Below are 24,443 nucleotides of genomic sequence, written 5' to 3'. Positions count from 1 at the left end.
AAAATGTAGGGTATGCAGGGTAGGTTGATCTTAGTAGGATAATAGGTTGGCACAACATCGTGGGCCGAAGGGCCTGTACAGTGCTGTACTGTTCTGTGTTCTAGTTCTAGCAGAGAGACCAGAATTGAGTGCAGTATTCTAAAAGTGGCCGAACCAATGTCCTGCATTTAGTCAATGGTTGGAATGCATTCTGAATTCTTCCTGGTGGATACCTCTGCAATCTCATTTTTCCCAATCTATATGAAGATTAATGTCACCCATGATGACCATACAACTTTGTTTCCATGCCCTTATGTCCTGATTTATTCTCTTTCCTACAGTATAGCTACTGTTAGGCTTATATACTACTCCTACTAGTGTTGTCTTCCCCTTGTTATTTCTCATCTCTACGTGTCTGGATTCAACATCTTTCAGTCCAAGGCCATTTCTAGTTATTGTACTTATTTCATTCCATATTAACAAGACTATTCCACCACCCTTTCCTTCCTGCCGGTCCTTTTGAAAAGCTACGTGACTGAATATTTGGCTCCCAGCTTTGATCTGAGTAACTGTGTCTAAGAATGACATTAACATCACAAAACGAGGTTGATGGGTATGATGTTAATCCATTTATTTTGTTCTGAGTACTATGTGCGTTTAAGAGCCATTAATTTTGCCTCTTTAACTGCTCCTCCATGACCTGATTTGCTGTTTTTTTTTGTTTGCGCACCCTGTCTCTTCCTTTCCCACTCTAGGTGACGATGTTCAAACAGCTGTCCTGAAACGTGGCCATAACCCTTTTGTTCTGAAGGTGTGCGTATACACGTGCACATGCACCTCCCCCATCCCCGCCCCCAAATACTCTGTTTAACTTAGTCTTCTCTACATCACTGGTTATACAAAATACCAGGACACTGGATACAGTGTAGTTCAAGCAAGGCTTGTCCGACTTGCGCATCCGGTACAGGTGCCTGTGCCCCATTCAACCCACATCAGCCTTTGAGTTGTTGATTTAACTGACGTTATTTACCCTGAGCAATAAATTAGGATTTATCTTGAATATGATCCTGGCACTTCTTGTGTAACACTTTTACTACATTCTGCTAAGTAAGAATCCTACCCATAGGCCAGTGAGCCACCCACCTCCCTGGAAAGTCACTTTGTAGTTTGGTTAGATCAAACTGAATGTCATTATAGTTGAGTGATCATCCAGGCTCCCTGCAGGAATTGACCTTGAGGTTGTATTCGGCTAGATTTTAGTTTTTAATCACCAACTCCTGCTTTACTCTCCAGTGAAATTTGAAGAAGACAGAAAGAATGGGTGGCTGAGAGTTGAGTGGAGCTGTAGCTCCGAGTGTGCTCTGAAAGCCAGTTACTCTGCCAGACACCAGAGAAAGAGAATAGGATGTTGTGTAGTATGAATAGTTCACTGGCCTTTGGACCATGGTCAGGTACTTCCAACCACTTTCTGTGGAAAATTGGTTTAACCCCCAGAGTAGAGGAAGTTTTTAGGTAAGGTCTACGCGAGATTTGAATTGACATGGTCAAGTTCAAATGGCAGGTACATCTCCCTTAAGTGTCTTGGATAAGTTAGTGTGGCAGAGACAGAGAAGGCTTCAGATTCAACTCCTAACATCTCTCTGTGAGGGCAGCATCAAGGGACTGTCGCTGACCTTCCTGTCCTTGAGATCAGAAGGAAAAAATCACTTTTGGAAAAATGAACTCCTTTTATTACAATATCAATGCACGCAGTTTTCAACCCAGTAAACTGTATGCATTTATCCTGAATATTTCTGTCTTCCCATCTAGAAGCATTTTGTTACAAGATGTACAGTCTGATCTGATGCTGTGCAGCACATTCCATTCCTTTTGTTCACATGTTCCCACTGAAGTTTATTGTTCAGTGCCTGGACAGACTTTGTTCAAATATTGTAGTAACGACCAAGTATCCATTTCAAATAGTGAGGTCATAGAAGAACTTGTTTCTCAGTGCAATTTATGAGCCTGTCCTGCTTTTTACAAAGTGGGTAGGAATGAGAATAATTGATATTTTTAGCAAAATGGGGACGAGAAGTTAGTGTGTTGTCAGAATTCCATGGCTGGCGGTAAATGGCTCTTAATGATTGCTGACAGACGCACCATGTGGAGAGGTGTCTGTTGTAGGTGGATGGCACTCGGACTACAGATTTTACAGTCAGGGCTAGGCCGTTCAGCAGAATGTTTCTCTTATTTGGTTCTTGTGTTGGAACCTGTTATTCAGTATGATCCCTTGGTCACATGGGAGTACGTGCAAGCCCCTCTCGAGTTGCATTCCAGTTATAGCCTGTCATTTGCCCACCCTCAAAGAAACTGAAAATCTCATTAATCACAGATTTATGTAGGACAGAAAGGGACACTTGGCCTATTGTGTTTACACCAACTTCAGAATCAATTTTTCCCTTAATACCATTCTCCGATCTTTGCCTTGATAACCTCCACATTGTTCCTTTTCAGATAACTCCCCTTTGAATGCATTAATTCCAGTAACTTCTACCATACCTTTGGGCACGTATCACTCATCTCTAAATTGGACACTTGCTGGTTTAACCTGAACTTCAGGATTATAGGTATGGTGTGTGTAAACTGTGCTAACGTTCTGGCAGTGTGTGGGGAGTGCTGGACAATAAGGACTGCATATTGGTCAATTAAAATAATATTAAGATCTTTATGGTATATTCATCATCAGGGCAATTGTTTGATTAATTGAGTTCCTTTCTCAGTAAACACTCAGCCAAATTGATTCGTTAACTGATGAAGTACAGAAGAGGCCTTTTGGTTTGAGTCTGCATTGACATAAAACGACTATAAATCACACCAGTCCCACTTTTCAACGCTTGGCTAATAGCCTTGAATGTTATGATATTTCAAGTGCTCATCTAAGTACTTTCTAAAGGTTGTGAAGCTTCCTGCTTCAACTCCCCATCCCCAGGCATTGTTGACATTGTTCTGGTGCTGTTTGTGGAGAGGGTTATAGTTTATCTGCTGACTATCATTTGTCTATGTAACGCAGCCACTGATCTTCGAGATTAACTCCCGGTTAAAATCATCTGGATGTTTTGACAATATGAGGTGTCAGTGTGTGAATTGTTTCCTGTTGTGTTTGTTTAATTAGTCAATTAAACAGGATGTTGAGGGATTGGCACCTCCCCCCTCACTTTGGGGTCAATTGCTGTCTTAATTAGTCTTTTTAATCTTGTCTCCACATCCCCTGAATGTAGGAATTTAATCTCTTGAATTGATTTTACATCTCTCTGGTTTGGTTCTGCTTTGACACGCTGTCCCACGTTTGGAGTAATGTTAGCTGACACCTGCGTGCAAATGAGAGCAGGACTCAAACAGCGAGGTATTTCCTGTGGTGACATTGTGCACTTTGCCACAGACAGTAAGGTCTACATGTTACTATAAAACATGATTATAAACTGCTATTTTAAATCAACTGAACATGTGTTTAAAAAAAATAGCCAGAGTGTAGAGAGAAGAATCTGGTTAATGTTATAAATGTTGGTGTTGACACAAGCTGATGGGTATTCTGTGTAATTCTGGTGTTTGTGATTAAATTTGTATGATTTGGTATTGCCGCACATTGCAGCAGATGTAAAACAGGGAGGATTCCCAGAATGTGGCAGTGTTTTAATGTTTTGGACTAGTAGCCGGAATTGTCAATCTTGGCTGTCCACAAACAAAAGACGCCAGTGTTAGAGTTGCTATCTTCCCTTTAATTTTCTATCTAAGAAAACTGCAGTGTGAAAGCTGCCTATTTGAAAGAAGGTTGTGTTTAAAACTTAGTCCAGAAGCTTGATCTCACATCCAGGCTGACATTTCAGTGCAGTGCCAAAGGAATGCTGTACTGTCAATGTGTCAGCTTTAGGACAAGATGATAAATTGTTTGGGGGTTATAAAATATCCTATGATGTTTTAAGACCAAAGATCTCATGCTGCTGACCAGGTCAATTTTTATACATCAACCAACAGATAAATTTGTTTGTGGATTCTTGAACTTTAACATTGAAACAAAGTATTGTTCCATGGAGAGGAATGGTTTAATGTTTTGAGTCAAGTATAACGTCGGCTAGATTCTTAATGTTAACTCAGTTTCTCTCTCCACAGATGATGCCAGACCACTTGAGTTTTTCTAACACTTTCTGATTCTGACTTCAAACAGATTATCTGGTTATTTAATCTGTTACTGTGAGAGAGATCTTGCTGTGAGAGGTTTGGTGTTCTGTGCCACTCCTGTTGGCAGATGGGTTCCCACAGGAACTCATTAGGGATTACATAGAGATTCAAAATGGAAGTTCACCATGAGGTGACTGAAGTTTGTAAGATAAATACCTGCAGGCGCTGTCTGCTATGATGAAAGAAACTTCTGGTCTCCCTGGTATAGGAAAGATGTTGTGAAACTTGAAAGTGTTCAGAAAAAATTTACGAGGGTGTTGCCAGGTATGGAGGGTTTGAGCTATAGGGAGAGGCTGAATAGGTTGGGCCTATTTTTCCTGGATCGTCAGAGGCTGAGGGGTGACCTTTTAGAGGTTTATAAAATCAAGAGGGGCATGGATAGGATGAATAGCCAAGGTCGTTTCTCCCTCCGAGTAGGAGAGTCCAAAACTATAGGGCATAGGTTAAAGGTGCGAGGGGAAAGATTTAAAAGACATCTTAGGGGAAGCTTTTCCACATAGAAGGTGGTGTGTGTATGGAATGAGCTGCCAGAGGAAGTAGTGGAGGCTGGTACAATTACAACGTTTAAAAGGCATCTGGATGGGTTTATGAATAGGAAGAGTTTAGAGGGATATGGGCCAAATGCTGGCAAATGGGACTAGATTAATTTGCGATATCTAATCTGAGTGGATGAGTTGGCCTGAGGGGTCTGTTTCCATGCTGTACAACTCTGACTCTTGAATAATTCTGACTGCATTTTGAAATAAACAATTGGCTGTGGCTTGTTTTTGGCCCAGTCACTGAAGCCCGAATCCCATGAATGAATAATATATTTTAAAAAACATTTCTACAGTGAAAACAGAAGTAATGATTGACTGACTGGATTTTCATGCAATGGAAGCAGGTCACTATATTTAACAACCCTGCAACCCAAGTGAACAGGGGCAGCATGGGAAGCATGTTCATCTATTGTTGTTTGTGAACATGGGAATTTGATGGAAAAAGCCCTTGGTCCAACCAGTCCACTTTTTGCCATAATCATTGTGCCATCATACAGCTCCTAAAGCCAATCTTGACACCAGATCAGAGATAGTAAGAACTGCAGATGGTGGAGTCAGAGATAACACACTGTGAAGCTGGAGGAACACAGCAGGCCAGGCAACATCAGAGGAGCAGGAAAGCTGACGTTTCGGGTCGCGACCCTTTCAGATTTTCTGAAGAAGGGTCCCAACCCGAAACGTCAGCTTTCCTGCTCCTCTGATACTGCCTGGCCTGTGTGTTCCTCTTGACACCAGATCAACATTAATCCGACAGGTATGTCAGCTCCTGGTGGCACTAGAAGTGTTTCCAGCAAAGGAGCAGGAATTTGGGGAATTGTTGGGGACAAATGTTCCATCACTGCTATATACTGCACCAGTGGGTGTCCAGCTTCTGGCCAAAATCCTCCAGATCATTAAAAATATAGTGCTCCACCCCAAAGGCACTTGTGCTGTCAATCTGGATAGAGTGTGTGTTGCGTTTTCATCTGCACAGAGAATTCTCAGTGGCAACGGGTCCCTTTAACTCTGTTTCTTTTTAGTTAATGTGATTATTAGTTTTCCAGGTCTTGCAAAATACTATCCAGAGACTTTAATTCTTTAATTTGTTTATTCAGTTTTACATTGAGTATAATGAACCAGCAGCTGCTTGGTGAAAGGTGCTGGTTTGAGAACTGTCTGTCTGCTCTAGGACACACCTCTCCCACAAGGGAGTCCTCCAATCCTCTGACACCTACAAAGGTCAGATAGTCCAGCGGTGCAATGCAACAAAGAATGGGAAAAAAAATCAATAGAAATTTACAATGGCAAGCACCAACCAAAATTAAATCAGAAGGCCATTACTGGGGTGATTGTGTGGCGGCCCTTAAATGCCTCTGTTGGGCTGGCAGACTCCGTGTGCTCCCATTCCATGGACAGAACCGCAGAAGAGAAGCGGGTACTCAAGTGCTGGTTGGCTAGACTTGTTGATGGCCACCTTGGCCAAGCTCCGCCAACGAGTGACGAGATCCTCTGATCCTTCCCTTCAGCATCTTACTCCTCCTTCCGCTTCCTTTTTTAATTCATTCGGGGGAAGTGGTCTTCGTTCCAACTGGGCCAGGCCAGCATTTATCGTTTGTTTCTAATTGCGTTTGAGAAAGTGGTGGGGGTTAGCTGCCTCCTTGAACCGCTGCAGTCCATGTGCTATGGGTAGATCCCCAACACTGTGAGAAAGGTTCCAAGATTTTGACCCAGCAACACTGAAGGAATACAAATATATTTCCATGTCAGGATGGTGGTGATCTGATGTATCTGCTGCTCTTGTCTTTCCAGAAGGAAGTGGTTGTGGGTTTGGAAGGTGCTGACGAATGACCCTTTGTGAATTTCTGCAGTGCATCTTGTAGACGGTACGAGTTATTGTAACTGTGCAATGATAATGGAGGGTGAGAATGTTTGTTGCTCCATTGTCGATCAAGTGGGCTGCTTTGTCCAGGATGGTGTCAAGCTTCTGGAGTGTTGTTCAAGCTGCACCCATCCAGGCAAGTGGAGAGTATTCCCTCACACTCCTGACTTGTGCCTCGTAGATGGTGGACAGGCTTTGGAGAGTCAGGAAGTGATTTACTCAATACAGGATTCCTAGGCTCTGACCTGCTTGTGCAGCCTCAGTATTTAAATGGCTAGCCCAGTTCAGTTTCTGGTCAGTGGTAACTGTTGGATATTGATACGGGGGGAAACAGAAATTTCTGGTGAAACTCAGCAGGTCTGGTAGTACCTGTGGGAAGAATGAGTTAACATTTCAGGTGACTCTTTATCAGAACTGATAGCAGGTAGAAAAACAAAGGTATATGTGCTGAAGACAAGATAGGGGCTTTGGGGCAAGAGTGAGTGGATAGGTGGAAATGGAACCCAGAGAGAGAAAGATATGAATGGGGTAAGTGGATGAAGGGGTTATGAATAATAAGCCTGGACAGAAGAGAAGCTGAATAAATGACACAGCTGGGGGAAGCAGTGCTGAAAGCAACCATGTAATGTAGTAATAGACCTGAGTGGTTGAGAATGGGTTGGCGGTGTTGAAAACAGCCTGTGTCATTGACAGAACTGTCACTGTATAACATTGGGGTATAGTCCTGGTGGGGACAGATCTCTCACAGTGTGTTACGCTGGGACCAGGGTGTGGGGGTGGATAAAAATGTGCAAGATCAGAATCGGGCTGACACATAGGAAGAACTCCTGCAGAGATGCCCTGGAACTGAGATAACTGACCACCCAACAACCACAACCATCATTCTATGTGTCAGGGGAGTGCCCCCACCCCACAATCCCATTGACACTAATGTTGCTGAAACACAACAGATGTGCTGTTCAGACACTCTTTTCCCAGCCTTCTAGACTCCTTTTGGCTGTCGACCAAGATAGGTCAGGATGGAAGAGTGAAACCGATGAAACTCACTATAATCTGATTAGCACACCAGTCAAGATCGTGTTTTCCATTGTTTCACTGAACCAGCACATTTCTGCAGTAGTGAAACTGCACATCAGTAGGAAGGAGATCAATTATATATCAATCATTTGAATATGTCAGTGTTCAGTAACACCTGCAGAATGAAACTTGAGTTTAATATAAAAACTAATCCTTGTTCTTGTGGAAAGTTGCTAATCGTAGATAGAGATAACAAAGTATGGAGCTGGAGGAACACAGCAGCTAGGCAGCATCAGAGGAAGAAGGGTCCGAACCCAAAATGTCAGCTTTCCTGCTGCCTGGTCTGCTATGTTCCTCCAGCTCCACACTTACTCCAGCATCTGCAGTTCTTGCTGTCTAATCGTAGATAAGTGTGTGTTGCTTGTGATTTCTTTCAAATCTGCCTTTGTTTATGTTTTCTTGTATCTTTTCATTGTTTTAGGTGAGCCAAAGAAATATGATCCAAAATTCAAAGGCCCAGTTGGAAACAGGTAGGAGGTCTTTTCATTCTGTTTTCCATTGAGTAGATTTTATGGTGCTGGCCTTGGGATGCACCTGGGAAGAATATTCAAATATCACATCGGGATACAGTACTGGTGCATATGAATCTGCCACTCTAAAGCTGGCAGATATTGGTGGTGTATACACTTCTGTCCCCATAAAACACTGTGGCGCAGTACAGGTGGGTCTGGGGTCTGTCCCTGTATAACACTAGGGTACGGTACTAATGCGGACTGGCCTGTCTCTGTATGACACTGGAATACAGTACTGCTAATCTTTTGTTTTAGGGGACAGAGGATGATGTGTCTCTGAGAGTTGATGTCACTCGATGTTATTGCCTGAGTTCAGTTTGTTCACTTGTTAACCTTTCGTGATTCGGTGCTTTTTGATTTTGGGGACATTATCATTTTTGCCATTTGCGGGATTTTATTAACAATAAGATTTTCAAGCAACCTTTTTGACTACCATGAAGTAGTTAATTTAAAATTAATTGGTTGATTTTCTTTATCGTGTGAATTGATCTGGTCAGTAAACTTAGAACCTTACTGACAAGCATTGGAAAGTTGTTATTTTCACTTTAGGAGCGGGTCCAGCTGATGGTGATGTCTTGGGTTCCCACCCCTTTTCACTCATTTCTTCCCTTTTTTAATTGTTCCATTCTTCCCAATATTTTGGATTTGTTAGAAGTCTCCGATGCACTATTCTGCCTCCAGTATGTGCACAAATGTTTGCAAATAGTGAAGGGATAATTCGGGAATCGCAGCCAATTCCTTGTTTGATATGTACATTGTATTCATTCCAGTTTCATAGTGGTGTTGATCAGGAACCTTTTACAGATTTTCCTCTGTTCCTGTGGATGCTGTGATTTTTGTATGAGTCTATTTTGTTCAGGGTTTGGATACAGGGCCTTTAGCTCTCTGACATATACTATCTCCACATCTGAGTGTGGAGGGCCACTCAGTAAGGTTTTGTGATCAGTAAAGGAAAATCAAAAGCTGTACTAGCAAAAGAAAGCAGCTCAACCCATGTGGAAGTAAATGCAGAGACTGGCTGAGGGTGGTGTGAATTTTTGTGCTTGTTTTTCCTTTAAAATGTGGCATCAGTTTACGAACAGCGAGAATAGACGCAAAGCTAATGAGGTGACGTCAAGCTACAGTATAAGGTATGGGGAGGTAGTGGTCTAGTGGTATCATCACTAGACCTGGGTAATGTCACGGGGACCTGGGTTTGAATCCCACCACAGCAGATGGTGGCATTTGAATTCAATAAAAACAAAATCTGGGATTGAGAGTCTAATGATGACTATGAAACCATTGCTGATTATCAGGAAAACCCACCGGGTTCACTAATGTCCTTTTAGGGAAGGAAACTGCCATCCTTACCTGGTCTGACCTACATGTGACTCCAGACCCACAGCAATGTGGGTGACTCTTAACTACCTTCTATGCAACAAATGTTGGCCCAGCTGGCACTGCCATCATCCCATGAATGAATAAAAGAAGTGTCTTGATTTGTTACTCATTTGTTCTGTCATTGTCTCTATCCTTACAGGAGCTGCACTGACATCCTCTGCTGTATCATCTTTTTTCTAGCCATCGTACTGTACGTCATCGTGGGGATATTGGGTAAGTAGACACAAACTGTCAGATGATGTAAAAATAAAAATCCCCTGTCCTAGCAATGCTGTTAAAGCAGCACCATTCTATTTTGACTTATTCTGGACCTCTACCTCCTGAAACATGCGGGTTCCTGTACTATGAAGCAGGATCTCTATTTTACTCTTCCCTATCTGAGATCTAATCAGAATGATTTTATTGAATGCTCAGCAGCATATGACCTTGTGCTGAAGTGCCCACAACAGCTTCTGATTTAACTTGTAATTTTGTCTCAGAACAAAGAGAGCAATTGTACCTGGACTGCCTAAAGCCAAAACTGATCTCTCAGGAAACGTCCCTCTCGCCCTCATTTTCTGCCCCTTGTTTCTTTTTCTGTCCCCCTCCCACTGAATGTGGAGGGGAACCAGCACAAAATGTTGAACTCGAGCAGAAACCTTGGTCCTACTACCCAGCTGCTGGACTGACAATTCTTGGTTTAGAGAAACTTGATATAATCGCCAAATTCCAAGTAGGAACTGAGAAAGTCTTGTCATTTCACCTTGGTGGGTTGGACTCTTCTTCAACTGGATTTTTTTTGTTTTGGTTCATATTCTCCACACTCAATATTTGTGTGAAACCATGTATCTTGTTTGTCCTATTTGTGAATGTCTGGGTTTGGATTTAGAGAGTACAATTGATGTTTCCATTTAAGTAATTACTCATCAATTTTGCCACATGTTAAAGAATAAGTTTGTTTATAATAAACAAGTTGTTTTTATTGGTGAAACCTGATGTAAATTATAGATCATAGTCAAATCAGGCAAGTTAATGCCCATGGAGATTTAAATTGGTCATTTATGCCTTTGTGACAAAATGGATTAGTAATTACTGAAATTGTACTCCCTGTAAATCCAAATGGGTGGAGTAGTGGGACTTGATTTCAGATCTGTGTTCCCATCAGCAACATGACACAATGTACAGGGCAGAGGCTGTTCACTCACTGAATGTTCAGGCAGTGTAGACACTTCTCACTTGCTTGGATTTGACCTGACTAATCAAAATGTTACAAAGTAAGTTTTGGATACAAATGGGAGAGTACAATGTCAGCCTGTGCAGAAACTCTCTTGACTCCTCTAAACAGTAATGCGAACCCTTATGAAACAAAGTGCCTGAGTTTCCATTCCCGGCGTATGGACATTAACTACAAAACCAGAATATCTTGTCTATTCCTTCTTGCCTTTCAAGGGTGTGTGACGGTATGTGTGGCCAGTGTTTCCACATTATTGTTTAACCATGTGCTAAAGAACAGCTTGCTGCTCAGTGGCTTTCACACATCTGTTGGTTTGGATGGGCTGAGCTTCCTTATCACTGCCTGTACTTGACATTTCAGGAAGTGTATTTCTGTTATGCACTCAGAACAAACACAGTGCATCGACGCGTAGAATCCTGATACAGGAGGAAGTCATTGTTGTGGCTACAGGCATCACTTGTTGTAAAATAAAAACAAAGTCTGAGTCCATCGAGTCACACAGTATGGAAACAGACCCTTTTGTCCCAGTTGTCCATGCTGACCAGCTATCCTGTGAATTTCAGCAGTTCTGGCAGCACCTGTGGAGAGAGAAACAGAGTTAATGTTTCAATTCCAATAACTCCTTTTCTAAACCCATTCTAACCCTACTTCTCTGCTTGTTCCATAGAATCTGTTTTTTTTTCTTCCAAAGCATATTTTTTAAACGTCATGATTAACTGTAGAGCACAAATGCTGTTTACCACTTGTTAGCCCAAACCCAAATATTGTCCAGGTCTTGCACAATTGTTTCAGTGTCTGAGTGGTGCTGAGCATTGTGAAATCATCAGTGAACTTCTGACCTTATGATGGAGGGAAGGTCATTTAAAACAACTGAAGATGGTAGGGTCTAGGATGTTTAACTCCTGCGGTGATGTCTAGGAGCGGAGATGATTTAGAGTATAGGGTGGTTTGGTCAGTGAGGAATTAGCTTGGGCCCAGGGCCTTTTGGTCTGTTTTGCTTTTTCATGGGCTGAGTTGGTTATATCCTCCTTTTTTGTGAGTAAAATGAACATATTGATTATTTTCTGACTCTGACTATTAACGATGGTCTGTTTTTAGCATGGATTCACGGAGACCCTCGTAAAGTGATCTATCCAACTGACAGCCGTGGCGAGTTCTGTGGTCAAGTTGGAGGCCGGAATGAGTAAGTTCTCTTCCTTTCCTCGATAACGAAATAGAGACTTGTCCAAACACGGAGGGTAAACTTGCAGAGTAAAGCCTCTGAAATGGTGATTAAAATCCTGAAGGCCAATGCCATTTTAAAAAAAAAAAGATTACAGGTCATCATCAATGCAGCGACCTGACTTGGGAGTGAGCTTACTGCGATCCACAAGGTTAAGGGAGTCTGCCTGATCTGACAGTATGAAAGCGAGTAGGTCCCATTGTCTGCCAGGCTGCTCGCTAAATCTGTCAGTAACCTCTTAATGTCAAAAGGCTTGAGAGGAAGTGAGAAACAGAAGATCAAGCAGGGATTCTCCTCTTGACTGCTTTCTGATGCTTTCTGTTACATTTGTTGGGACAAGATCAAGTTTGAGTGCAAAACTTTAAAAGTATGGTATTTGTTGACAGTCACTGACAGATCGTGAGCAGGCACTTTGGTCAGCTGATTCATGAGACTGGTAGCCCAGCTTGGTGAGGAGAGGGGAAAGTGAAATATTGCACATTAGTGGCCAGTTTTGAGGCTAAACAAGGGACATCAAGATAAGTTGTGTACCTGCTGGCCTGCTGTAATGTATTCGTTTCCTGTGTGTCAGTTTCAGACTTGGGCTTACAGCAAGGGACTGGCTGTGGAAAGAGAAGCGATGGAAATCTTGGTTTCAAAACATTTCTGTTTTTGTTTTCCAGGCACAAACCATTTCTGTTTTATTTCAACCTGCTCAAATGTGCCAGCCCTTTGGTACTGCTGGAGTTTCAGTGTCCCACCACACAAGTAAGAAATTTATCCCTTTCAATGGGAATGGACATGTTTTCACTGTTTTAAATGACTAAGGCATGACTATTTCTCCTGTTGAGAAGTTTAGCACAAGTGTTAATGTTTCTTTCCACACTTGAATCAGTTACAGGAGAAAATTATCTAAAGTTTGTTTCTGGATTGACTTTAGGGACTGATGCATCCAGACTGGGTTTAGTTGTAGGAGGAAAAGTGTGGCCTTTGGGAGCATGTGACCCCACTATGGTTTGGGGGAGTTTGGGTGACTCTGCTTGGAGGTTTTGGGAGTGTGGGGGAGAGAGAAAAGAGATGGGCATGTAGCCCTCCTTGGGATGGATTTAATGGGATGCGTGTCCTTGATTTGAGACCAATCACATGCCAAGAGCACTTTTCATGGTTAGCTGGCTCCACAGTGGTCAGCCCCAAAGTTGTCGTCAAGTTAAAGTTTGAAATATTTCTGGTTCTTCTGATCTCTTGTATTACTGCACTGGAAAATGGAGAAAGCATGCTGTCAACAAATGGGCAAGAAGTGAATGAAGAAGTTTAAATCTCTTTCCAGATGGATGATGAGAAGTGGAAACGAGCTGCCTTTGGTCACCTTAAAATGGTTTCCTGTTGGTGACTTGGATGATGCTGTGGATAAGATTGAGGCTCCCAGCTCTGTGATGTTAAGCCCAGCACACATGAATATGATGAGAGTGCCTGCCAGTTAAAATAGCCTGCCTGAAGTTGATATCATTTCAGTTGTTGGCATGGAGATAAACGTCTTTAATAAATCATCAGCCTCATCTACAGCCAGCTTATTTTCATTCATGGGACAAACATGTTACTGGCCAGACCAGCACCTATTGTCCATCCCTAATTGCCCAGAGGGCAGTTAAAAGTCACCACATTGCTGTGGGTCTAGAGTCACATGTAGACCAGACCAGGTAAGGATGGCACTTTCCTTCCCTAAAGGACATTAGTGAACCAGATGGGTTTTTCCAACAATCAACAATGGTTTCAGGGTCACCATTAGACTTTTATTCCAGATTATTATTGAATTCAAATTCCATCATTTGCCATGGTGGGACTCAAACCCAGGTCCCTAGATGATGACCTGGATCTCTGGATTAACAGTCCAGCGATTATACACCAGGTCATTGCCCCCTCTAAAGCTCACCCAGAGGCTATGACAGGGCTGGCAAAGGAAGCGGATGATTGTCTGACTGGTGCAATCTGTGAACCTATAGGATGCAAGGCTCATTCTATTAGTCCTTGCAAAAGAAAGTCACTCGCTTGCTTTTACCCATGGTCTTGCAAATATGTTCTCTTCAGGGGTTTATCCCAGCCCCTTTTAAATAGCATTTGGATCTTTCTCCTCCACATTCTGCTCCATTAGCATCTCCCAGTTATTGATTCTTTGTCAGTCAGCATAAATCTCTGCTCTCAGGTTCTCAATCCTTCCACCAATGGGAGCTGTTTCTCACTTTCTACTCTGCCCAGTAGAGGGAGCTTTACTCTGTCTCTAACCCCATGCTGTCCCTGTCCTTGGGAGTGTTTGATAGGGGACAGTGTGGAGAGAGCTTTACTGTGTATCTAACTCGTGCTGTACCTGTCCCTGGGAGTGTTTGGTGGGGTCAGTATAGAGGGAGTTTTTATTCTGTTTTGTTCCCGCCACAGGAGTGTTTAATAGGATGATAATGAGTTGCCCTCTACACCTAACCTGTGCTGTACCTGCTTTATAATTGTTTAATCCTTACACTAGATCCATTTACAAACACCTTATTTTGATGAACGAAAGAAAAATACCTGAAATAAATCAGTGTTCATTGTACCTGTGGTTTATCCTATTGACTTGTTTTTGCAGATCTGTGTTAGTAAATGCCCGGAAAAGTTTGATAGCTTCATCACTGCGCACACACTGCTTAAAGTGGCACCGGAAAGGTGGACGTATTACACACAGTTCTGTAAGCCAGGCTTTAATGATTCAACCAAGGTGAGTTAGTCATATTCTCATTTATCATTTACCAGCTTTCCTGGTTCCCCTTGAAACTGCTGACTCACCTCGGTCCCCCTCCCGAGGTTCACAGTAGACGATGTAGGAAAAAAGGTGCTAGGGAAAGCATTGAGTCACAAGTCGCACTAGTGCCAGAGGTCTTGCATCATAGGGTCTTAAAAGAAGTAGCTGCACAGATAATTGGTTATAACCTTCTAAAATTCCTCAGATTCCTGAAGGATCATAGCATATTGGAAAATAGCAAATATCACACTTGTACTCGAGAAAGGAGGGAGACCGGAAGCTTCAGATTGGTTAGTCTAACATCTGTCCTGGGGAAAGTGCTAGAATCCATTATTAAGGAGGTTCAGAGCCAAGATAGTTTTATGAAAGGGCCATCATGTTTGACTAGGTCTTAAGAAGTTTTTGCAAAGTAACTTCCACAGTGGATAGAGGGGAGCTTGGTACATGGGGTGTACTTGATTTTTCCAAAGGGTATTTGATACGGTGCGGCATCAAAGGGGCGCTGCACAATATGAAAGCACTTGTTTTACAGGGAAGTGTATTGATTAGCATGGAGAAAGGATTGGTTAGCTAGCAGGATCCAAAGAGAAGGGATAACTTGGTCTTTAAGTTGCTTAATTGTAATTGTAATTAGTGCCACAGGGATCCATGCTGGTTCCTCATATATATTTACAAATCTGAGGCTGTAGACTTTCTCCCAAGTCAGTGAGGACTAGAAAAAACCCACCGACACACGAACAACATCTTCACTGGAATAAAATTCACAAAAGAAGAGAACAACAACTGACTACCCTTCCTAGACATAATGGTGGACCGTAAGAACAACAGGGAACTCCAGACCAGCGTATGCAGAACGACCAGATACTTACTTACTTACACCAGCAACCACCCCAACACCCATAAATGGAGCTGTATCAGGACATTATTCAAACAGGCCACAACTCACTAGAGCAACCCAGAACTGCGCAAAGCAGAACAGGAGCACATATACTGAGTTTTTGATCAGGAATGGATACCCAAAAAGCACAATCCACTGTTAGCTCCGTGACAGACCACAACAAGAAGACACAACACAGCCAGGCACACTACTTACCCTACCGTACGTCAGAGACATATCAGATGACCAGAGTACTCCTACCTGTAGGTATCAGGGTAGCCCACAAACTGACAACTACTGGTGAATGTAAAGGATTCCACACCAACAACCAATGAAACTAACATAACATACAAAATACAATGCAAGGACTGAGAAACACCACATAGGCCACACTGGGAGAAAACTGACAACATGGATACACTAACACCAATTAGCCACCAAGAAACACGACTAATTCTCACTGGTCTCAGTACACACGGACAAAGAAGGACACGAGTTTGACTGGGACAACACATACGTAGTTGCACAAGCCAAACAGAGACATGCCAGGGAATTCCTGGAGGCCTGGCATTCCAACCGGAACTCCATCAACAAACATGTTGAACTGGACCCGATATACAAACCACTGAGAAACAGAACCGGAAGTGATGCCAACCACCCCAGCAAACCGAGGTTTATAAATAACAAGTGGGACAGAACACCAACGCTTCACCAGAAACGTACTGATGATGTTAGCTAGCAGGGTGACAAAACACCTACAATCAAAACCAACGGATCAGTAAGCAAGTCTACAACCTCATCCACAATCCGAGCTACAAATCTCCTCAAGAAATAATTTACAAATCTGTATCAATGATTTGATATAAATCTGTCACCGGTAATTTTCCCAAGGTACTATTGTCCCTGATCAAGTCTGGATATGTAAGCAGCAGAGCTCCTACTGTCCGCACTTCATATCTGGAACTCTGGGCTAATTTGTTCCTCATGCAGCTCATTTGGCATGAATTGAGTGTGTAACCTGAGACCACCTGATCTCCATGAATTAGTACCAGAGTGCATTATACGTGTCCTACTCAGCCAATGAACTAAATGATGGCCTCAGGAAGGCAACTGTGTGAGCAGTGCTGGATGACAGCACAACTTTGTAATACTCCCAAGTTCCAGATTGTCCTGTGGATGAATGAGAACACGACGCGCTGCAAATTTGTTCGAGCCGCTCACCATCCTGTCTTGGAAATATATCACAGTTCCTTCACTGTCACTGGGTTAAGATGCTAGAGTTCTGTCCCTGACAGCGTTGTGGGTCCACCTACAACATATAGACTCAAGTGGTTCCAAGAAGGAGCTCCCCAAAACCACCTTGAGGGTAATTACAGATGAGCAATAAATGCTGGCACAGCTAACATCTGATGAGTCAATTTTTTTCAAAATGTACTTTTCTAGACACAGCTCAAATGGTTTTTGAAGCTATTATTTAAATGTTGAAAAATTAAACAATAAAATATCAAACTCATTTACTGGAGAGTTTGAGGCAAATGCATCGTACTCAGCCACCATCGTAGAAAACATCCAGGTTAAGTTTTAAATTCAGACTTATTTACCAGTGGCATAATATACTGAAGCAAAGACTGTGCATGATACTTGAATGTGACAATTTGTACAACTACTTCAGTGTAAAATGTTTGTGGTTGTTTCCAGTAATTTTTCTGTCAGTCTCTGTTTAGTGATCATGAAAAATCATTGCCATGATTGCTGTTTTGTCCTCTGTGTGAACTCCAGATGAGGTAGAATCACTGGTGCCTGGCTGTCATAGCATGGACAATATATTATATAGATGTCCTTTGATGTAAGAGCAAAATATTTTTTGATCATGCTTCAACTCCAGTTGCTGCAGGCCATGCATTCATGTTCAGGTCAAAAGGTCACATCTTAGGTTCCCACTTGTCCCTTTGAGATGAATTCAATACTATACAACTATTGGGAAGCACTAGGCCAACTCTGAAACACACTCCTTGACCTTCAGAGTGATTAATTCTGAGCAGATTAATTTTGGGTTAAAGGTTTACTGGGACTTTGACCAATAAACCTCTGAGTGAATTATTGTCGAGTTACACAGAAGCACTTAAACTCCAAGGTGAGGATACCTCAAACTTAACATACTTGTCTAATAAACGAGTATTGGTTTCACTATAAGTTAATATTGAACAGTGACATTACAATCTGTATGTTCACTTTGTCTTTCAGACGCCTGTCGAAGTGTTTAAAGATGGGGATTGTCCTGCCTTTTTAACTCCCAGCAAACCTTGTAAGTGTTTAAGGTTTAATTCAGCGGCTGGGAAACTTGCCCACAGCTTTGTCCCTAGTTCTGCTTGAGTGACAATGTTGGAGATGGGGAGCAAAGACTGAAGCTAAGATGGAGGGGATACAGACAGTTTGGATATAGTGAGAGAGAATCTATAAACATTAGTCTAAGAAAACAAGGTAGGTGAAGACTTAAAACACAAGGGGATTAGGTTTTTTGTTGGTGAAAGAAGTGGTTAAAAGTATGAGACAGGTGGGATAGGAGTGCTGCCTGTAAGGGACAGTGGGTAAGGTGAGAGTGCGCTGGTTATAGGGAACAGAGGGAGGGAGGGAGCTTCAAAGACAGAAAATTATTCCTTTTCTCCATCTTACTTGGGGACACAAATTAAAAATGAGAGGTCTCCAAGTCCTTAGCTCATCTGTAAGGGGAGTCATTCTTTCAGCATTAACACAGTGTAGTCTCTTCAGGATCCTGTGTGTCTCAGTAAGATCATCACTTGTTTTTCTAAACGCCATTGGATTCGGGCTCAACTGTCCGAATGTGACTAAAACTGTACACAGTATTCACTAAAGCCCTGAAGAACTGTAGAAAAGCATCCCTACTTTTATATTCCATTCCATTTGCAATAAATAACACTTCATCTACCTTCCTGATCACTTGCTGTACCTCTTGACTAACTCCGTGATTTATATGCTAGGACACGAAGATCCCTCTGCAATCTCTCTTTATTTCAATGCTATAAATTTTTCTATTCTTCCTGCCAAATTGAACAAGTTTGCATATCCCTCCATTATACTTGATATGTCAAATTTTTGCCAAATCACTGAATCTAACTGATACTTTTGCAAGCTCATCCTTACAACTTTCCTTCCTACTATCTATGCTTTGTCAGCAAATCTAGCAACCATAAATTTGGTCCCTTCATCCAAGTCACTATAGGTTGTAAGCAGTTGAAGTCTCGTACTGAAACCTGTGGCACTCCATTTGTCACATCGTCCTGAGTCTGAGAAAGACCATTCATACCAACTGTTTCCTGTTATGTAACTAATCCCCTATCCATACAATAGGGTTCCCCTTACCCCTACCCCTCACCCCTGCACCATGAACTCTTATCTGTGTAGTAGTACTTGAGGCACTTTGTCTGACAAAGTGCCTTACAGAAATTTAATTATAGCACATCCATAGGATCACTTTATCCACATTGCTTGTTTTCTTCCCCACTCAGGAAGCTCCAGTAAGTTAAACGTTATTTCCCTTTCACGAAACAACGTTCACTCTGCCTGATTGCATGAAGATTTTCTAAGCACTCGTCATATAAGATTATAATGTTTTTCATGTGGTAGAGGTTAAGCGAAATGTCTGACTTCCTTTATTCATTCACGGGATGTGGGTGTCACTGGCTAGGCCAGCACTTATTGCCTGTTCCTAATTGCCCAGAGGGAGTCCAGAGTCATCCACATTGCTGTGGGTCTGAAGTCACATGTAGGCCAGACCAGGTAAGGACCGGCAGTTTCCTTCCCTAAAGGGCATTAGTGAACTAGATAGGTTTTTCTGACAATCGCCAATGGATTCATGGTCACTGTTAGATTTTTAATTTCAGATATTTTACTGAATTCAAATTCCACCAGCTGCCGTGGCGGGTTTTGAACCCAGGTCCCCAGAACATTATCTGGGTCTCTGGATTAACAGTCCAGCGATAATACCAGTAGGCCATCACCTTCCCTCTATTCCTTTGACCAATAGCAACAGAGCAAAATTGTGGGAATACCTCAAAGCAAAGTTAATTGGTGGCAAGTATACCCAGGGAGCAGTTGTGACTGGGTGGTTTTGGTGTACGAGGGAGTTGAAAGTTATGGTTGCTGATAGACGTGGGGATGCAATGGCCTTGTGATATTGCTGGACTGTTAATCCAGTGATCCAGGTAATGTTCTGGGGACCCGGGTTCAAATTCTGCCATGGCAGGTGGTGGAATTTGAATTCAATAAAAAGAAAACGTGGAATTAAAGCCACCAATCTATTGTCAATTATCAAAAAAACCCACCTGGTTCACTAATGCCCTTTAGGGAAGGAAACCACCATCCTTACCTGGTCTGGCCCTACACGTGACTTGAGACCACAACAGTGTGTTTTGACTCTATCCTGCCCCCTGGGCAATTAGGGATGGGCAATAAATGCTGGCCTAGTCAGCGACTCTCATCCCATAAATGAATTTTTTAGAAAAAGTGGAATTGGCCACAATCGCATCAGCCATGGTTTTTCCCGAATGGTGGAGCAGACTCAAGGAGTAGAATAGCTACTTTCTGCTCCTCCTGTTTCTGGTCAGTCACTAATGCCTTGAGGTGAATTATGTACATTCCCTTTGTCAGTTGAACATAATTCTTCTGAAATTCACCGAACCGGTTTTAATAAACGTTCTCCTCTTTGAACTGAGTGGACCAAGCCCCCATAGCTGATTCCAAACTGCACAGTGGGGTGGGGAGGAACGTACGTAGTTATGATGCACAAGGACTTGTGTGGAATTTACTATTCACTGAATTAAACCAGAGCTACTGACCAGTGGAATATGTTCTTGGCTGCTGCTATCGGGATTTTGTCCAGATAACTTTATGATGCTCCAATACTTACCTTACAGTTACCCGAAGATGCTTCCCTGACCTGAAAGTCCAGCAAGGTGTGGTTAAAGTTGCCAACCAGACTATTTTCAGCACGGCCGATGGATCTATAAATGCTACGCAGTTGCTTGATGGAGCGAAGTTTGTACCCCTTATTCGTTTTGCGGTGTGGGTTTTGTACTCCATTGGGTAGTGTTAGAGCTAGACGTGGGAAAACTTCCCACTGCATAGTTTTCATCAGTGTCAGTAGTGAGCACTTCCAGGTACAGTACAGTTTAGACACAAAGGAAAGCCCGTTGTGTATTTTCGAATCAGACAAGCGTCAGCTCAGCTCGCAGGTTACGTTCTTCGCCCCCTTAGGATTTGAAAGCACAAATTTCTGTTCCAAGACTTGGACACATTGTCGAAGCTGAGTATTCAATGCAAGACTGGGAAAATTACATTTTCAAATTATCAGAGAAAGCCAGCATAGGTGGGACATAGTTTGTCGTACTTGATTGATTTTTATTTTTTTAAAAAATGGCAATACAAAACCAGGACCAGGGAAATGCTATTTATTTGGTCTGCCAGAAGACACTTGAGGTAGCTCATAAGAGATTCTTGATCAAATTTGAAATTGGAAGCAAGTTATTGACCTGTTTGGGAGGGGCAGACAGTTGAACCATTGATGTCCCTGCAGGATCTGTGCTGGGGCCATAACTGTTTATTGCCTTCCTTAATGATCTCACACTGAGATAGAAAGCCACATATCTAAATTTGATGATATGGGGAGGCAGCAATGTCAATAGTGTAAATGGAACTGAAGAAAGAAGAGGAGGGAGATTAAGTGAATCGAAAAATGTGGCAAGTGGATTTTCGTTACCAGTGAATGTGAGGTTATCTACTGGAGTAGAATAGAATATCACAGGAAACTTTCTAAATGGTGGATTAAACAACTAGCAACGGTAGAAATTTAAATGAAAACTGGGGGTCAAGTACATCTGTCATTTAAAGGTCATAAATAGCTACAGAAAAGATTCAGAAAGGCTATTGGCATTCTGATCTTTTGTTTCTAAAGAAATCAAATGCAAAAGGTAACAGTTACTTTACAGTTTGACTATGCTCTGGTTAGACCACACCTGAAAGATAGTGACAAGTTCTGCACTCTGCAGTTCTGAAACAATTGATGGGTATTGGGGGGACAGGTCCATCAATTATTAAGGGTTATACCTCATGGATAGATTAAACAAATATTGTGAATATATTGGACGTTTAAAGCTCTGGGTCAAGTGCTGGAAAATGGGATTAGAATAATTAGGTGGTTCTTGACGACTGGTGCAGACTCGATGGGCCGAAGGGTCTTTTTCTTTGACTCTAATACGTGCTTACATTGAAGTACTATCTAGAAAGAAATTGAAGAATTTTAACCATTTGGACAATTTCTGGATTGAAAAGGGATTTATTGGGTGTCTTCTTGGAGAGCTGCCAACAGTTTAAAGTGTTCTGTGGTTTCTGCTTTTCCACTTGAAATCAACTGAGTGGAGAAATGGCTAAACAAAGCTTTGAAGGAAATTGGGTTTATAGCTTTACTGCAAAAACCTGACTTTGAGAGGACCAGGGGTCTCCATGCTACTTGGTGCCTAGCAACTCCAAATGGGTGCAACACCAACAACACTCAAGAAGCACAGCACTATCCAGGACAAAGGTGTTCACTTGATTGGCAACACATTCACTCACTCCAACCCTGATGCTCAGTAGCAACAGTGTGTACCATCTGCACGTTTACAGTGCAGAAATCCACAAAGATTCCTTAACCTCTTCCAAACCCACAATCACTACCATCGAGAAGGACCAGGGCAGTAGATACATGGGAATACCAACCCCTGCACGTTCCCCTCCAAACCATTCACTGTGATGTGGACATGTGTCATCATCCTTTAAGAGTTGCCAGTTCAAAATCCTCCAATTCCCTCCCGAACGACCTTGTGCATTGAGTCAAGAGGACAGCTCACCACCACCTTCTGGAGGGTAACTGGGAGGTGAGCAATAAGTGCTGACGCAGCCAGCGACCCACATTACATGAGTTTATATTTTAAAAAAAGTCTCCCAACTTGGGATTTATGTTCTACAGCGCCAACAGGCAGAGTAAAGAAGGTGCCACAGAATCTGTTGTGAAATCCTGTTCTCAAAGTCCCTGGGAACCTGAGAGTTTTTAAATACCAGTTTATCTGCCTCACTAATAAAACCCAAAGTGGTGGACTGTGACCAATTCTTGGAAACTCCAATCCAAGTTTGTTGGAATTAAAGCTGGACTCTATCATCAAACTACAGCTGTCAGTGATTCAGCTTTGTCAACAGGAAGCAGTGGAAGTGACAAATCATTGAGTTCCAGACCCTTGGCTCACAGGGATTGTTTTTCCCTTGTGCTGTTTTTAAAACAGAACCTAATCTTTGCAGAGACTTGTCTTTTTCAGTGCGTAGATCATTGGATTAGTCAAAATTTTCCACTTTCTTCAAGGATAAGTTTCATTCCTAATAACAGGATTATTTTTGAGTTTAAAGTAACCTGCTGGAATTTTCTTGTGTTCTGGATGGTGACCAGAGAGAAGCAGTTGGTGATTGAATCAACATGTTTGTACTGATGGTGTGATTAATAGAGCAGTGGGGCTGATTATCAGCACACTGTCCCAAGAGGTCCATAGTACAAACTAAGGATCTGTGTCCAGGAATAAATGTGTAGGTGTGATTTCATTCTAGTTTTCAAGATGTTAAATGGGACAAATAGGGTAGATTAGTGGAATAGTTTCTCCCAATCAGGAATCTGGGATAGTGAAGGTAGTTTAAAAAAAATGGGCCAGAACCTTTAGGGGTTGAATTGGGAAATGTTTAGACACTGGGTAAGAGGGGCCTGGTACACTCCTTGACAAACAGCTTTGATGCTCAATCACTCGTCTTAAAACTGAGATTGATCTTTTTTTTAAGCAAAAGCTGTTAAGTATGTGTGGGAAAAGTAGGCATATGTAGTTCAGATCTCTGAAGAGTGGAACAGGCTCAAAGGGCTAAATAGTGTCTTTCTACTCCTCTTCCCTATTGACACCTGTGTCCTTTAGGGATAGGATTGAAACTGAACCTTACAAGAACAGTCAGCACAGAGAAGGAAGTTTTCAAGTCTTTAGCCTTGGTTGGATTTGAGCCCTGTTTCCAATCCATTGTGCTACCCACCTTTCCTCCTTATTAGAATCTAGTGGCACAGTGTACAGTGATACTAACATTGACCTGTTTAAGGTTCAAATCTTTGAAAACAGTTTTAATCCATTAGATAAAGTGATTTATTGTTTTTATCCAATGACTATCCCATCCGACAATCTGGAAAAGTCTTGTAATCTATCAGAACTCTGAGAAGTTAAGGGACATCAATAGATAAGTCAGGCTGCTTCAAAAGGACTTGGTTTTCCTTGGGTACAGCAGACCTCCTACTGAGAATATCCCCTCTGAACATGTTCCCCCAGCCACCCCCTCCCACCACCACCTCTTAGATTCTGGATCCCTTTCCCAAGGCCTCCCAATCCACACAATCTACTTCATCCTCTGCCATATCTCCACAAGCTTGTGACAAGATTTTAACTGTAATTATGAATCCCATTTTTGTGCTTTACAGGGGAGCAAACATGGTGCTTGAAGTCAGAGAGGTTGCAATGAAGATATTTGAAGATTACACACAATCTTGGTACTGGATTTTGATGTAAGTGTTTAATTAATTCCCCCTTTGTAGTTTCCAATAGGATGGGGACTAAGTTTTGCCCTTACTTCTACCAGAGTCACCTAAAGTGCTGCCTGTATTTCTCATTGACAGTATGCTTTCTGAAAACATAATATCCATTTCCATATGTGCACTGAAGGAGCCCAACTTCTCTTCAGCACTGTATGCT

General features: G+C 42.2%; 1 protein-coding gene across 2 annotated transcripts in view; it reads left to right on the top strand.

Annotated features, from left to right (window-relative positions):
* slc44a2 (solute carrier family 44 member 2) overlaps window positions 1-24,443 on the top strand; it is a 76,871-nt gene that overhangs the window by 30,881 nt on the left and 21,547 nt on the right. For both annotated transcript variants that reach the window (XM_020517152.2, XM_048617903.1), the window contains exons 2-9: window positions 8,090-8,138; window positions 9,700-9,773; window positions 11,872-11,956; window positions 12,658-12,742; window positions 14,592-14,720; window positions 17,866-17,926; window positions 20,556-20,676; window positions 24,173-24,256. In XM_020517152.2, coding sequence (XP_020372741.2) covers window positions 8,090-8,138; window positions 9,700-9,773; window positions 11,872-11,956; window positions 12,658-12,742; window positions 14,592-14,720; window positions 17,866-17,926; window positions 20,556-20,676; window positions 24,173-24,256 — 688 coding nt within the window. The remainder of the gene's footprint in view (window positions 1-8,089; window positions 8,139-9,699; window positions 9,774-11,871; window positions 11,957-12,657; window positions 12,743-14,591; window positions 14,721-17,865; window positions 17,927-20,555; window positions 20,677-24,172; window positions 24,257-24,443) is intronic.

This window comes from Rhincodon typus, chromosome 38 (genome assembly GCF_021869965.1).
Source record: "Rhincodon typus isolate 14 chromosome 38, sRhiTyp1.1, whole genome shotgun sequence".
In the NCBI taxonomy this organism is placed as follows: domain Eukaryota; kingdom Metazoa; phylum Chordata; class Chondrichthyes; order Orectolobiformes; family Rhincodontidae; genus Rhincodon; species Rhincodon typus.
This window is presented reverse-complemented; position numbering and strand designations above follow the sequence as displayed.